This window comes from Aotus nancymaae, unplaced genomic scaffold, assembly GCF_030222135.1.
Source record: "Aotus nancymaae isolate 86718 unplaced genomic scaffold, 86718_ANA_hifiasm-v0.15.2.pri h1tg000083l, whole genome shotgun sequence".
Lineage (NCBI taxonomy): Eukaryota > Metazoa > Chordata > Mammalia > Primates > Aotidae > Aotus > Aotus nancymaae.
The window spans coordinates 4,017,528-4,033,890 of record NW_026988498.1 but is presented as its reverse complement, the minus strand read 5'-3'; the positions used below and the strand labels follow the sequence as shown (position 1 = coordinate 4,033,890).

Below are 16,363 nucleotides of genomic sequence, written 5' to 3'. Positions count from 1 at the left end.
CTAGCCTCAAGGAACACAAAGACAAATAAAAACCAATTCCTGATACAAGGCTGTAAGAGCTGAGCTAAACGGAAGCCAAGATGCTAAAGAAGGCTACCTCACTCAGACTGAAGGAAGGAGTGTTTTCTGGAAGAAAGGATTCCCCCAGCTGAGTAAGGAAGGATACACAGGAGGCAGTCAGATAAAGAATCAAGGGAGCAAGGGAAGAAATAGTGGCTCTTCAGGCTGAAGCACATGCTACTCCCTGGACGCGAGAAACATCATGACAAATCTGTAGATGCGGAAGTAGATAAAGGTGGCTGAGGTTCAAGGAAGTGAGAAATGGTAATGGTAAGAGACTGGACTGGAAAGAGTGCTGGTGACCAGAAAAAACAGTATCACACACATCAAGTGTTTTTGCATAATGACTGTATAATAGAGAATGGACTGTTACTTTCCTTATAACGCTGTCACAAAAATGGGCAATTTTTTTCTGTGAAGGGCTACACAGTATTTTAGGCTCTGTGGGTCACACACTATCACTCTCTTTCTTATAATCCTTTAAAAACATAGAAACCATTCTTAGCTCCAAGCCACACTTTAGTAACCTCTGTTCTGCTATGGTTTCTTACTTAGTGTCTGTCTTTACTGTTAAGACTGAGCTCTCTGAAGGCAAATGCTGTTACCACTATATCCTCAGTGTCTAGCACAGGGCCTGGCACTTAAGGGGCACTCACATAATTATCTTTTTTAACTCAGGACAGAAATGACAAGGATGTGCATTAAGCAGCCATAAAGAAGGGGGAAGATTCAAGAGATATTTAGAAGGTAAAACTTAAAGAACATGGTAACTGATTATAGGAGGTAAGAAGGAACGAGTCAAAAAGAACTTACTACACATTTTATCTCATCACAATTGCCTGTATGTTTCTTATCCTATTAGAATATAAGTGCCTTAAAAGAGAGAATCACTTCCTGAACACTGTGTCTAGCACTGTACTGTGCATAGGGTGGGTATTCAACTTAATAACTTTTTGAATAAAATTCCCATTATCTTAACCCTTTTTTCATAAACATTCAACTTGCTCAACAACTAAGAAATTTTCTTGAGGAAAGCAGTATATAGTTGGCCGTCAGTATCCATGGATTCAACCAACAGCAGATGTAAAATATTTGGAAAAATGATAAAAAATAGCAAATAATAAAAACAAAAACCAGTACAACAACTATTTACATAGCATTGTAAGCATAACTAGAGATAATTAAAAGTATATGAGAGGTTGTGCACTGGTGATATGCAATACTGTGCTATTTGATATCAGGGACTTGAGCATCCTCAGATTTTGGGATTCTGGGGGAGGTAAGAGAGAGTCCTGGAACCAATCCCCTGCAGATACCGAGGGATGGCTACACTACCTTATGGTACTGATATAGAAAACCTAATGATTAAAAAATTCCTGGACATTCTCAACATGCAATGGTTTACAGATTTATGTAAAACCAAATCTGAAACTAGCTCTGTAACTCAGAAAGCTTGGCTTACAATTATTTAAATTCCAAAAAAAGATTTCATGAATGATATTGAATTATCCACATCCTTATTCCTAATGCTTTAGAAAGGTAAAAACTAAGCCTGAGTGTTTCCAGCTGAAACAATAAAAACAAACCAAAGAGATCCCATTTTTTACCAAATCTTTATATCCTAAGAGTTAGAATGCAAGATTCAGCAATGAGTCATTTCAACTTCAAAAGACAAAAACAAAAAACTTTTAAGCATCCAAACAAGCAGACACAGCAAGAGGCAAAAGAATTCTCTGAAGGCAACAATCTAGAATTACTTACAGAGCTGCAGCACCAGAGATGATTTCAATCAACTCCTTTGTGATGACAGCTTGGCGGGTACGGTTGAATGTCAATGTCAATTTGTCAATCATCTCAGCTACAAACAAAACAAAAAGGTTACACAATAAAATCTGAAACTGGAAAAGAATAACCTGTTCACTAACTTCTGTTGCTTAATTTAAAAATAAGAGATTTTTGGATACCAAAATTGGTCTCTCAAAAAATTTTATGAAGATATTTTTACATCTTCCATAGGATAACTTTTCACAGTACTTGGAAGTCATCTACCTATCAAGATACACTTTCCTACAGGTAGAGGAATATTATGTTAATGTTGTTGAAGCTACTCTCGGCAACGGACTCCTCTCAGCTGAGGTTCACTGTGTGCTCACAAGCTTTCCTGCTGGCACTGTCCCTGTTGTGTACTTACAAGCATTCTTGCTGGCGTTGTCCATGGCTGTCATCCTGGCACTCTGCTCACTAGTGGTGGACTCCTTCAGAGAGTAGTAGATGATGTTGGCCAGACTGTATTCTTGGTAATTTTGCAGCACATCAGCATCAATGTCATCGTAGATACTCATGCTCTCTGTTAAAACAAGTGATGAGTTCCTTTGAAGTTATATAGAGCAAATACTAATTCATCAAAAACAGCTTTTCAGTGTGAAATACTTTATAATTACAGAGCAGAAATTAATGTAAGGTAAAAGAATCTGTTCCAATAATTTCATCTGTTTCCACACTGTAGATGATAGCATGTTTTTAGCAAAATATAATGTATAAATAAAGCATTTGATATTCTACTCCACATGTGTAACATTAGAAAAATTAAGTCAGTATCTGAAATAACTGTACCATGTTTCATGGTTATGAAGCCATCTCGACAGCATTAGCATATGACTGTTACAAAGCCAGCAAGCTCTCAGTGCTTTTTCCAATAAAAAATTGAATGAATTGAAATCAATATAGTATAATACAGGTTGAGCATCCCTAATCCCAAAGTCCAAAATCTGAAGTGCTCCAAAATCTGAAACATTTTGAGCACTGACATGATGCCACAAATGGAAAATTCCACACCTGACCTTGTGTGGCGGGTCGCATTCAAAACTTTGTTTCAGGCACAAAATTATTTAAAATACTGCATAAAACTGTCTTCAGGCTATGTGTATAAGGTATATAGACTTTGGTCCCATCCCCAAGATACTGCATTATAAATATGAAAATATTCTGAAATCCCAAGCATTTCTGGTCCTAACAGTCACACAAGGGATACTTGACCTGTGCAATAATTCCAACTTAGTCATTTGATTAGTGAAGAAATCTGAATGTATCAATCTGGAAAATGAGAGACAGAAAACCTTTCTAAGCACAGAAAGAGTGGGAGAACTAGAAACTGGTATGAGTTGTAGTTTTAATGTTGTAGAAATTTAATAGTACATTTCAAAATTCATTCATTGGGGTCAAGTGGTGAAACTATTATATTTCATCAAACTTAAAATGGTGCTGGTTGTAACACCTACTTTACTTTTCATTAGGAGAGAAAACAATGTAGTCAATTACAAATGATATTCCATTGGCTGGTAGAGGTATCTCAATTTCAGAAACATTAACATGTAAAGTACATGCTTGAAAATAGATGAAGTCTTAGGAAACAGATGAAAATAGATGGTATATACAAGAGAAAAAAGACTTAGAAAACTAAGATCAGTTCCAGAATATTATTCCAGGAGGCTTCAATGATCAATGATGACTATATTCCAACAATAAAATAAGAGAATTGAGTTGGTCAATGTAAATTAGTTGTAAACACTGTTCAACTCTCTATTCTAGAGCTTCTGTTGTATTGTAGCTAGAGGTCCAAAAGATAAATTGCAAAGCCAATTTCCAGCTATGCTCTTCAATCCTTGAGGCCAAAAAAGGCCTAACGATGAACCTCAATAGATACTGATTTGTTCAATTAATGATGGAATAGAGCAGGAGTTATCAAACAATGACTGAGTTAAGTATCACGGAAGTCAAGAGATGGCACTTCTCAGAAACAGCCCCAAATCAGCCAGGTACAGTGGCTCACACCTGTAATCCCAGCACTTTTAGAAGCCAAGGTGGGTGGTTCACCTGAGGTCAGGAGTTTGGCCAACATGGCAAAACCCCGTCTCTACTAAAATTACAAAAATTAGCTGGGCATGGTGGCATGTGCCTGTAATCCCAGCTACTTGGGAGGCTAAGGCAGGAGAATCCCTTGAACCTGGGAGGTAGAGGTTGCACTGAGCCAAGATCATGCCACTGCACTGCAGCCTGGGTGACACAGTGAGACTCAGTCTCAGAAAAAAAGAAAAAAGAAACAGCCCCAAATCATTTGCTACCGCTACCACCAGACAACCTGGCATTGTCTTCCTTAGTGTACAAATCTCTCCATTCTACATGCAAAAAAATATGTGTCATAGAAAAACTACTTACCAGCACTTGCAATGGTATTAAGGGAAAAGATGGGCTTTTCCTCTGTCTTATAGGAGATGACAGACCTAGAGTTGACAAAAACAAATAAATCTCAAAATAATTTTAACTGTTAATTCAAAATATGAACAAAAACATGAACATAAAAAAGCTTTGATTTTTAAATCTTTCTTGCCTGAATCGATTAAAGATGATGGAGCCTTCATCAAATTCATATCCAGAATTTAGTAATTCAAGGGCAATGACTGACGCATCTCCAAAAGTAGGGGGTTTTCTTCCCACTTCTTTGAATGCTGCTAGAAACTGGTCAGAATGAGTCCTATAAGAAAAGCAAAAGCTCACATAAACTAGTTTAACAAGACTTCTGTTGACAGAGCACAGAGGACGGGCAGGAGAAAACATTATCACCATGGATCAGGTCTTAAGTTGTTCCACACACTATCATAATTCCTTTCCCTCAGCACCTGCAAAGAAGTAATAAAAATTCGGTCTGTCTTGTTTTATATTCTTGTTGCCTTTATTTCTCTCCTTCTAACCCTAATGAACATTAGGAGCTAACATTTCCAGGCTCTAACAGCTGCTCAGATGCCTCATTTGGCTTAATGCCAATAGCTTTTGATTCTCATGGTATTCAACTTATGGTCCACATGAAGAAGCAAAGACAGAAAACAGGGGAAAGAAAATAGATATGTTCCAATATATCCTCAAAAAAGAAAAACTAAACAAAATCCTCCCTGTAAGTATACCAGAAAAGGCACCCCCAAAGAATACCTTGCTTAAATAAACTTTTGAAGGTTTTGATAGTTTGTCAAAACGTTTGAGAGATTTATTCACACTGCACCTTTATGAAAATAAACAATATATATTTAAATTACCTATAAAGTATGCCTCTGATTTTGTCACCAATTCCAACAAGCATAACTTCTTTCCCAGCTGCTGTCAGTGTAGCAACCTCGCTTTTCATTTGTTTAGCAATGGAGGAGTGAATAGCACCACACAGTCCTCGATCTGAGGACACACCAATAAGGAGGTGTTTCTTCTTGTCTTCAGGCCCCTTGATATCAGCTTTCTCATACAGAGCTTAAAAACAAACCAAAGCAGTAATTTTTTATATGCAACTTATGCTAAATACAGTAAATCTCTAATTTACAAAGCAGTTGGTTATTTTCAAAATATGCATTTAAATTTAGCTGGCAATTGACTAGTGGAAGCAAGCATTCTTAGGACAGCTGTAAGCTGAGTGGGGCACAGTGGCTCACGCCTGTAATCCCAGCACTTTAAGAGGCCGAGATAGGTGGATTACCTGAGGTCAGGAGATTGAGACCAGCCTGGCCAACATGGTGAAACCCCGTCTCTTTTAAAAATACAAAAATTAGCCAGGTATGGTGGCGGAGACCTGTAATCTCAGCTACTGGGGAGGCTGAGGCAAGAGAATTGCTTGAGCTTGGGAAGTGGAAGTTGTAGTGAGCAGAGATTGCACCACTGCACTCTAGCCTGGGCAACAGAGTGTGACTCTACCTCAAAAACAAACAGAACAAACAAAAATCACACACAAAAAAACCCCCAACCAAACCAAAAAAACCCGAAACCCCACAAAGGACAGCTGTAAGTTGAGATTACTGAGGATTTGGTAGATAGGGGTTCACCGCATGATTTTCTTTACTATCAAATTTGCATAAATCTTCCTTAAGTTAAAAATTCTTTTAGCCTCAACTCAGGACAAGACAACGTGATCATAAAAAAGAGAATGAATGTAATTACAAGTTAAAATAGGAACGTCGTTCCCATTTCCAGCTCTTTACAACTTTATTCCCAAGATAAATTCATAATCAAGTAAGTATAAAAGCATCTAAAAACACAATATAAATTCTTTTTAAACTGCCATATCACATCTCTTTTTCATTAAGAAGGCTAATTAAGGATGAATTACATAAATTTCTGAAGGAAAAATATCTTCATGCTTTTGAAAAGATAAGAAGAGTGACTGAAAATGAAGGTTCTCAGCTGCTTTTCCTGCTTCAACATCACTGAGATTCTCAAAACCCCATCATGAGTCACATCCGTGACCACTCAGCTCCACTGCAGCGCCCCACCTTTGACCTAGCTGCAGTCCTAAAATGCGACACTACAAGTCATAGGATGAAATCAAGCCCTTGCATCTAATCACTGGTTCCAAGTTCTTTAGCTGGTATACTTAATAACTGGGAAAATTTCAGAATATTTTAAAAGTTAACATAGTCATATATAACGGTTAACAAATACACAGGCTTAGCCGGGTGCAGTGGCTCATGCCTGTAATCCCAGAACTTTGGGAGGCTGAACTGGGTGGATCACGAGGTCAGGAGTTCAAGACCAGCCTGGCCAAGATGGTGAAACCCCATCTCTACTAACGTGGTGGTGGGTGCCTGGAATCCCAGACAATCCCAGCTACTCGGGAGGCTGAGGCAGAAAACTGCTTGAACCTGGGTGGCAGAGGTTGCAGTGAGCTGAGATTGTGCCACTGCACTCTAGCCTGGGCGACAGAGCGAGACTCTGTCTCAAAAAACAACACAAAACAAACAAATACACAGGCTCTGACACCAAACCACGTATGTCCAAACAGAGGCCCTTCATCCTTTTATATGTGATCTTAGGCAAGTTACGTAACTTCCGTGTGCTTCAGGTCTTCTCACTGGAAAGCAGAGATTCTAACAGTTCCTACCTGCACAGGGTTGTTGTTGTTGCATGTCAAGTGAATGTGGATGAAAAACAAGTACACGTCAACTACTGGGATAGGCTTCACATCACTGTAAGCTCTAAATACAAGTCATCAGTAGTCTTGTGTTAAACAGTTCTTCATAATTTGTGAACTACACTCTTCCCTTACCCAAAGATCCCAATCCGTATATTCGAGCTGGTTTCAGCTCTCTCTCAGCTCGGGCGTATTTTGCTGCTGCTACCATTTTCATAGACTTGGTAATTTTCTGGATGTTTTTGATGGACTTTAGTCGCCTGGTAACTAAAAAATAGAAGTGCTGTGTTAAGACAAAAGAATTACAGTATAACTTCGATGTGAATTTATGGAAATATTTTTCTAAAGTGCAAGGCAGAATAATGAGCACTTAGATAAACAGCATGATGCTAAACCAGTCTTAATATTAGAACTAGTACTAATAAAAGGCAAGACTAAGACTAGCTACTACATAGGACAAGCAAATGGCAACACAGACAATAAAATACATTTAAAACTTTAAATGGTATTGAAAATTGCCTTAACCACATATTCCATAACATTATTTACATATAATTCTGTAACATTATTCACACGCCCCCCCCAACACACACACCTACAACGGTCTAGTTTTTTCCTAGTTACATCACTATCGTTCTACAGACAACAGAACACAGCTTTCTCGTGTTCTTTCTCACTGGTCTTTTCAGAACAAGTCTAATGTCCCAGACATACAATGGAAATCCATTTGGTCAAGTTTTGACCAAGACAATGGGCTAAAGCGGTGTATTTTTGAAAGTATTTGTATTTGTCAAAATATAGTTTTTCTTAATTCACATATTGAGACAAACAACATACTTACTATCTTTCAAAGTTGCCATATTTCGAACTTGAATCCTGAGGATGAAAGTTTTAAAAATGTTTCAGTTTTTTGAAGAATAGTTCCATTATATAAGAAAAACTTTCAGAGTTAATATATTTATCTAAAGACTATCCCATAAAGAACAATCTATCAAATACAGGACTCAGAATGTATATGAACAAACATATATTTAAATTCCTTAGTAGCGGAGCCAATCCCTGTATGGAAGGCCTCCTTTTATTTGGCCTGGCTTTAACACCACCTTCCCTGAAGTCAACAAGCTCCATGGACTCACACATGCTCTATTCCCACCGCCATATCTTTGCTTATGTTGCTTCCAAGACAGAAAAGCCCCTCCCCTTGTTTGGCTGTCCAACTATACTTCAAATCAAGGCCAGCCACTCTAAAAACTTCCTTAGTTCACAGCAACCTCTTCCAGTAACACTTAAGTCAATGATACAGTTGAACATGACCACGCATGTAAAGCACACTTTATATAAACTGATTATTAACTTTTTCAATTCAACTCAATAAATATTTGCCAATTTGCTCTACATTCCAGGCACTGGTAAACACATGGTCTCTGGTATATTATTACCTCAAAACAAGGTTCATGAAAAATTACTTTTATATAAAATTTTATATTTTTTTCAAGTCTTTAAAACTGAAGTGCTAATGTGCAGTAGTGAAAATGATTAGACTTAAGTAAAATATTGGTGAAAGATGAATATAAGAGAATTCCTGCCCTAATTGGGGAAGACATGTTAAAAATATTAAGTTATCTTTCTGCCTTTGAATCCATACAAAGTGCCTGTGTTGGAGGGCAAAGCTACATGGGAGAACTGAGCAATGGGTAAATGTGTGCACAAAGGAGGGATTCTCAGGAACAGGATGTCATGTTAAGAGGATTCACGTTCAGGAGAGAATGAGAAATGGCAGACGGGGAAGCTGGAGACATGAGTTGGGTTTGTTACTTTAAATATTTAACATTTTAAAATATTTTAAAAAGGAAATCAGATAAAATCTTATTTGTAGGTTCGTAGGGAAACGAATGTTTATAAGCCTACAAATCAGTTTAGTATTTCTGCAAAGTATCTCAGATGGCAGTGACAAGCATAAAATGAGGTTGGAGTTTTGATGAACGTTGAAAACTTGGGGACATGGGCTGCCGCAGTCTCACAAGAGACATCAAGAACCTGGACGAAGATGCTGGCAAAGCAACAGGAGATTAGATTTGCGAGCATATAACTTCTTCACGTATACATTCTTAGTAGAAAGGAAAGCAGTAAGAATGATCTAAGGTCTCGGCCGGGCGCGGTGGCTCAAGCCTGTAATCCCAGCACTTTGGGAGGCCGAGGCGGGTGGATCACGAGGTCAAGAGATCGAGACCATCCTGGTCAACATGGTGAAACCCCGTCTCTACTAATACAAAAAAAAAAATTAGCTGGGCACGGTGGCGCGTGCCTGTAATCCCAGCTACTCAGGAGGCTGAGGCAGGAGAATTGCCTGAACCCAGGAGGCGGAGATTGCGGTGAGCCGAGATCGCGCCATTGCGCTCCAGCCTGGGTATCAAGAGCGAAACTCCGTCTCAAAAAAAAAAAAAAAAAAGAATGATCTAAGGTCTCTCTAATTTAATGACCTCGGTGGACAGTGACTAATATCTCTCCTGAGCACAGATTAGATGCAAAAATCCTCAACAGTGTATTAGCAAATCGAATCCAACAATGTATTAAAAAGAATTATACACCATCACTAAATGGGATTTATTCCAGGTATGCAAAGCTGGTTCAGTATTAAAAAATCAAATAATATAATCTATTACGTCAACAGGTAAAGAAGAAAAATCATACAATCAACAGGTGCAGAAAAAGCATTCAACAAAATCTAACACCCCCTCATGATAGTCTCTCAGCAAACTAGCAACAGAGAACTTCCTCAACCTGCTTAAAACAAACAAAACAAAACAAACCCTGATTTAATGGGAGAGGCTAGGTGTTTTCCCCATAAGACTGGGAATAAGACAAGGATGTCCCCATTCATCACTCTTCTTCAGTATCATACTGGAAGTCTTAGCTAATGCAGTAAGACAAGAAGATAAGAGGCATAGAGATTGGAAGGGAAAGAATAAAACTGTTTTTGTTCACAGATGATATGATTATCTATGTAGAAAATCCCAAAGAATAAAAATAACCTTCCTAGAACCAATAAGCATTTATAACAAGGTTGTAGGATATAAGGTTAGTGTTTATGAAAAGCTAGTTGCATTCCTCTACACCAACCCTGAACTACTGGAGTATGAAGTTAAAAATGCCCACACACAATTACATGTTACAATGATAAACTTCATGTTATAGTGTTTTACAATTTTAAAAAATGCACTACAATCCCAGCAATTTACTTTGTGGATATCAATAAACTGATTTTCACGGTTATATGGGAAGGCCAAACAATATTGTCAGGACTGACACTACCTGACTTCAAGACTTCCTCTCAAGTTACCATAATCGCCCATAAACAGAGCCACACAAATAGTTGATCTGTGACAAAGAAGCAAGAACAACTCAAGGAAGAAAGGATATTCTTCCCAACAAATGAATGGTACCGGAACAACTGGACATCCACATGCAAAAATATTCATCTGTACAATGACTTTACAAATTTCATAAAAACTTAAGCTAAAATGAATCACAGGTCTAAATATAAAATGCAAAACTGTAAAACTTTTAGAAGATACCACAGGAGAAAACCCAGTTGCCTTGGGCTCGGCAATGAGTTATTAGATGCAACACCAAAAGCATGATCCACAACAGAAAAAATTAAGTTGGGACAAACAACTCTTAAAATGCAGTAAGAGAACAAACAACCCAAATTAAAAAGTGGGCAAAAGATCTGGAGACTTCACCAAAGAAGATAAATTGATGGCAGGGCTGGGCGTGGTGGCTCAGGATTAGGTGTAATCCTGATACTTTGGCTCAAAGTATTAGGTGTAATCCTAATACTTTGGGAGGCTGAGGCGGGCAGATCACGAGGTCAGGAGTTCGAGAAAAGCCTGGCCAACATGGTGAAATGCCATCTTCACTAAACAGAAAAATGTTGCCGGTCATGGTAGTGCATGCCTGTAATTCCAGCTACTCGGGAGGCTGAGGCAGGAGAATCGCTTGAACCCAGGAGGTTGTGGTGAGCAGAGATCGCACCATTGCATTCCAGGCTGGGCAACAGAGCAAGACTCTGTCTCAAAAAAAAAAAAAAGATGGCAAAAAGCATATAAGATGATGCTTAGTATTACGTCAGTAGAGAACTGCAAGTGAAAACAGTAAGATACCACGACACACCTGCAAGAATGGATAAAACCCAAAAAACTCACCACCAAATGATGATAAGGATGCAGAGCTTTTGCTCTCACTGATTGCTGGCAAGAATGTAAAATAGTACACAGACACTTAGGAAGATGTTTTGGCAGTTTTTTTATAAAGCTAAACATAGTCTTGATTTATGATCCAGCAAACAGTATTTATCCAACTGAGGTGAAAACTTATGTCCACATAAAACCTACACACGGGCATGTAAAGCAGCTTCATTCATGATGCCAAAAGTTGGAAGCAACCCAGACATCCTTCAATACATGAATGAATGGATAACCTAACTCTGATACATCCATACAATGGACTATTATTCCCCAAAACCACAAAGGAGCTATTAAGTCATAAAAAGGCATGGAGAAAACTTAAGTGCATACTGCTAAGAGAGAGAAGGCAGTCTGAAAAAAGACTAAATACTATGATTCTGGATATATGACATGCCAGAAAAGCCGAGGATATAGCAATAGTTGAGAAGTGGTGGTCAGGGTTTTGGGGAAAGTAGAGAAGAGATTTTTAGGGCTGTGTAGCTCTTTGGTATGGTATTGTAATGATAGATACATGTCATTATGTATTTGTTAAAATCCATAGAACTGTATAACAGAAAGAGTGGACCACTGTGTTTTGGGGTTTGAGACAGGGTCACACTCCCATCACCCAGGCTACAGTGCAGCAGCGTGATCAGTGACCCCTGCAGTCTCCACTTCCTGGGCTCAGGTGATTCTTCCATCTCAGCACAAAAAAATATTAGGTTTGGTTTTAAGAATGGATCTACTAAAGGAAAAGATAAAAGCTGGCAGATACTGACAAGCTCTGTTATTTCAGAGCACAAACTACCTGCCATGACTATTCTGCTAGCAACAGCTTTTCATAATCGTACTTGAAAAGTAACACCATTTTTTGGCCAACCTTCCTTTTTTGGTGTAGTAGTGACTTTTCCCCCGAAGACAAAATTTATTGGCTATAACAAGTCACACTTGGATATTATGGTTTTAGACAAACACTTCAATTTAACTGACATAAGTTTCTAGTCAGAGAATGCCACATGGAACAAATTTGAACTGCATACCGTATTTGGACAAACACAGAAGGTTTTGGTTTCCTTAAGTACTCCCAGCCAGAGGTACGAAGAGGCAGCATCTTTTGTGATTATGCTACGCACTTGCCCTAATTTCATGTGTTTTAAAACTTTAATTTAGTTCTGAAGATGTCTACGTTACTACTTTAATTTTTAGGTATAATTTGAGTAAGAACAGTGATGAGCTAATTGAACTCTTTTAAAGATGGCTTCCTTTATTAAATATACAATTTTTGCAGCCAGGCACAGTGACTCACCCCTGTAATCCCAGCACATTGGGAGGCCGAGATGAACCAATCACCTGAGGTCGGGAGATCAAGACCATCTTGGCTAACATAGTGAAACCCCGTCTCTACTTAAAATACAGAAAATTAGCCCAGCAAGGTGGCACATGCCTGTAATCCCAGCTACTCAGGAGGCCAAGGCAGGAAAATCGCTTGAACCTGGGAGGCAGAGGTTGCGCCGAGCCGAGATTGCGCCATTGCACTCCAGCCTGGGCAATAAAAGTGAAACTCCGTCTCAAAAAAAAAAAGAAAGGTTTTTTTTTTTTTTTTGCAAATGAGGTGATAAAGCTCTGAATCATAACACAGCCTGAGAAATCCTCAGGAGACTAAGAAACGCAGTGGAGGGAGAATCAAATGGACTGTGGATTCCCACTATCTAACCATGATCACACAGCACTGTTAGAACAGCTGACGGAGGCAGTAGAGGAGGGAGTCAGGAATGACACCCTTCAAAGAAACTACAGTTTGAGAGATTTTTTAAGAAGTGTATTAAGATATATAAAAACTTAAAAAGGAAGCAACATTGGCCAGGTGTGGTGGCTCACACCTGTAATCCCAGCACTTTGGGAGGCCGAGGCGGGTGGATCACGAGGTCAAGAGCTCAGGATAGGCCTGGCCAACACGGTGAAACCCTGTCTCTAATAAAAATTACAAAAATTTAGCCACATGCGGTGGCAGGCACCTATAATCCCAGCTACTCAGGAGGCTGAGGCAGGAGAATTGCTTGAATCCGGGAGGAGGAGATTGCAGTGAGCTGAGATCGGGCCACTGCACTCTGGCCTGGGTGACAGAGAGAGACTGTCTCAAACAAACAAACAAACAAAAAAGGAAGCAACATTGGCTAAGTCTCAAGGAAAAGAAAATTATGAAGTACCTCTAACTCTTGATATTAAATGTGTAAAAGCCCATCACCTGTCACCAGCAAAAACTGACTCCATCACACTTCTCCAACCCACAACCATGACCGCATCCTCTTTTCCTCTTTCGGCAAGTCCAAGCAATCTTCTGACATTAAATTTGATGTAGAAACGGTACTTAAAAACTTCATTTTTCTACTGATATACAGCGTTTGGTTCTCCCACAGTCCTACATGCTTTGCAAATACTCTAATCCTCACACTAACCCACTGAATCTGTACTTTTATTGCATGTATTTGATAGATGAGGAACTGGCAGGACAGGCACTAAGTAACCCACCCAAGGTCACAGAGCTGCTAAGTGGCAATCAGAATTCAATCCCTGCTGTCTGAAGGAGCCCTTCAGAGCTGGCTACAGGGTCTGTCTTTACACAGTACTACACTCTGCTGCCTCACATTTTTTACATTTACTAGTAAATATCTGCCCTCATGGTCTCAGATGACAATCTGTCTTTTCTGTCCTGAAATGCCATCTCCTTTTCAGTGTACATAGTTTATGACTACTGACACGTTATTATAAAACAGTTCCATTTCAGAGACTTCTGAACACTAAGAAATAGAAATGTGTTTTTCCCAGATTTGAAGACAGTAAAATCCAGGACTCTTTCTCTTGAATTTTTTATTTCCATTTTCTTAAATGCTACTTTATGAAAAAGTTTAATTTTCAAAAAGTTAGGGTATTTTGGCGATACCCTAACAACTATTAAAATAACCACTGTGAAATTAAGTAAGCCTAATGATTAGTTTACGTTAGTATGATAACCTCTCTGAAAACGAAAACTAAAACAGTAACAAAGTGTACTTTTCAAAACTTCCAGTAATCAAAACAGAACCGTGGAAATATGCCTCTTCGTGGTTCGGTTAAGGCAAAGGTATTTTTCCCCCTTCCAAATTAGTTCTGTGGAGTGGTTTTGATTTTTGAATTCAAAAGGTAATTAAATATGGGAAGAGAAATGGCAGAAGAGGCGGCAGAGACATTAAGCACCAAGAGTGATGGAATGCGTGAAGAGGAAGAGGACAGACTATGCTTTTAAAGTGGAACACTGTCGACTGATGATTTAAATATTCCAACGGGATTAAGGCCACGACTACGACCTTTATATGCTGATTGAGGTTCCGATTTAAGCTCCAAATAGTAGTTGCCTCCAACAGAGAGCTCTTATTTAAAATGAGCCTTTACTAAAAGAGCTTCAAATGATCTTAGATGTTTTTAAAAAAGGTATTTCTAAAATTTTTTGTAAAATACTCTTAGTTTCAGAAACTCCATTTTTTTAAAGATCAACTTAGAAACCAAGGTTCTAAAAATACTGACAGATAACATGAATGCGTGGCAAGGGGGTAAGAACAGGAGGGCTGATGTTCGCAGAGCACTACTGCATGGCAGGCGCTGTCCCAGGAAGCTCAGAGACCTCATCTATTTGTTCACCATCACATTTTGGCACTTTCCACAGTCCCACCGGGCGCAGTGCAGGCACTCAGCTGATGGCTGCTGAGTGGTCAGTTAACAAGTGGGACAGTCTATACAGCTGAGAATTCAACTGTAGTGACCTTTTAATTCCCATGAATGTTCTTTTTCCATATTAGAAAGAAAAAAAAGATCTGACTTCCAAGGCCAAGCCACCAAAATTTTTATGTGGCTAATTCACATCAGATTTCATTCTGAAAATCTCCTATATTACTATCAGTTATCTGCCTAATGAAAGATGTATTTATTTCAACTAATGCTTTATGGTCCCCTCACATAAATTAAGATACAAAAATCTAGTTTAGCACTGTAGCGCCTTAGAAATCCTCCATACTGTTAACAGCAGGGAACTGCTGCGACACAGCCTACAATCCTCTAGGCAGTGTGTCTGAAATTCTTCCAGATTCTGTCAAGCTTCAAAACTGAACAGCACCACCCACAAACCAACTTTTACCTGCCGGCTTCCAGGCTTTCTAATATGCATTTCCCCCAACCCAGGTCGCCCCACCCGGAACTAATGTTTAAAATTCTCGAGACGCGTGGCACCCTTCGGCTGCATGGCAGTTAACAAATGCCACTTAAAGCCCACCTAACTCCTTCGCCTAAAACCTTGGGGCAATTTCATGACCTTGCAGGGTTACGGTTTCAGCAAGTGGTTTCAAGGTAGTGCTAGGTGTCCTTCCCTTCCCCGCCATCAGACAGACAGATCTGTAGGGTCCCTTCTGCACCAAGACCACCCTCAGGGGCATCGAGGATGTTCGCCTTCGCTGTTCTAGCACCCAGCAAAGCGTCGAGGTGCTCGACGGCCATGCTCTGTGACTCGATCGGATCTTAAAGGGTCAGTCTGCCCAGCGCTGGAGGGTTTCGAAGGGCGTCAAGGACAGACAGCACAACTGAACCTTCCCCTGGGTTGTCTCTCAGGCCCCCGTTACCTTGCAGGCCCCGAGACTGGGGGCCTGGCTCGCAGTGGAAGCTCAGGAAGTACTGATTAGCTGAGGGAACTCGAGGCCGCCCAGACGTCAGTTTGGACTCAGGCCGCAGTCCGGAGGTCCCAGGTGGCCCTCCGGCCTCAGGGGACGGGGCGGGACCTGGCTGGGCCGGAGCCCGGCCCTGCACACGCCTTGCCGGCTTCAAAGCCGCATCCTGCAGCCCCCGCTACCCCGCGCCTCGGAGGGGCCAGGGGCCCAGCCAGGCCCTAAGACCCCAGATCGGCCCCCGCGCCCATCCCTCCTTCCTTGCCCCGTGCCCGAGAGCTTTCATCCCTTGCAATCCTGGCGATGTTCCCGCAAGCTCTCATACCATTGCGGCTGCAAGGTCCAGGCCGACAGCCCAGAGACGCCCGCGCGAGAGAACATGGTAGCCGCAGCACCGCTGAAGGTCGGTCACTCAGGCTTCAGCGCGCATGCGCAGAAGCTTCCCA

General features: G+C 40.2%; 1 protein-coding gene and 1 long non-coding RNA gene across 3 annotated transcripts in view; one reads left to right on the top strand and one right to left on the bottom strand.

The window, feature by feature from the left end:
- LOC105710880 (uncharacterized) overlaps positions 1–5,558 on the top strand; it is a 19,345-nt gene extending 13,787 nt beyond the window's left edge. Inside the window, exon 5 of the long non-coding RNA XR_001105904.2 lies at positions 2,077–5,558. This is a non-coding gene — a long non-coding RNA (uncharacterized LOC105710880). The remainder of the gene's footprint in view (positions 1–2,076) is intronic.
- The window catches only part of ATP5F1C (ATP synthase F1 subunit gamma), a 19,137-nt gene extending 2,774 nt beyond the window's left edge, over positions 1–16,363 (bottom strand). The window contains exons 1-8 of one of the 2 annotated variants that reach the window (XM_012443367.2): positions 16,243–16,363; positions 7,845–7,879; positions 7,139–7,270; positions 5,148–5,352; positions 4,448–4,591; positions 4,276–4,340; positions 2,252–2,407; positions 1,822–1,918 (exon numbers count right to left, since the gene is read on the bottom strand). In XM_012443367.2, the coding sequence (XP_012298790.1) occupies positions 1,822–1,918; positions 2,252–2,407; positions 4,276–4,340; positions 4,448–4,591; positions 5,148–5,352; positions 7,139–7,270; positions 7,845–7,879; positions 16,243–16,298 (890 nt within the window). In that variant the 5' untranslated portion in view covers positions 16,299–16,363. The remainder of the gene's footprint in view (positions 1–1,821; positions 1,919–2,251; positions 2,408–4,275; positions 4,341–4,447; positions 4,592–5,147; positions 5,353–7,138; positions 7,271–7,844; positions 7,880–16,242) is intronic. The other variant, XM_012443368.3, reaches the window with a different exon arrangement.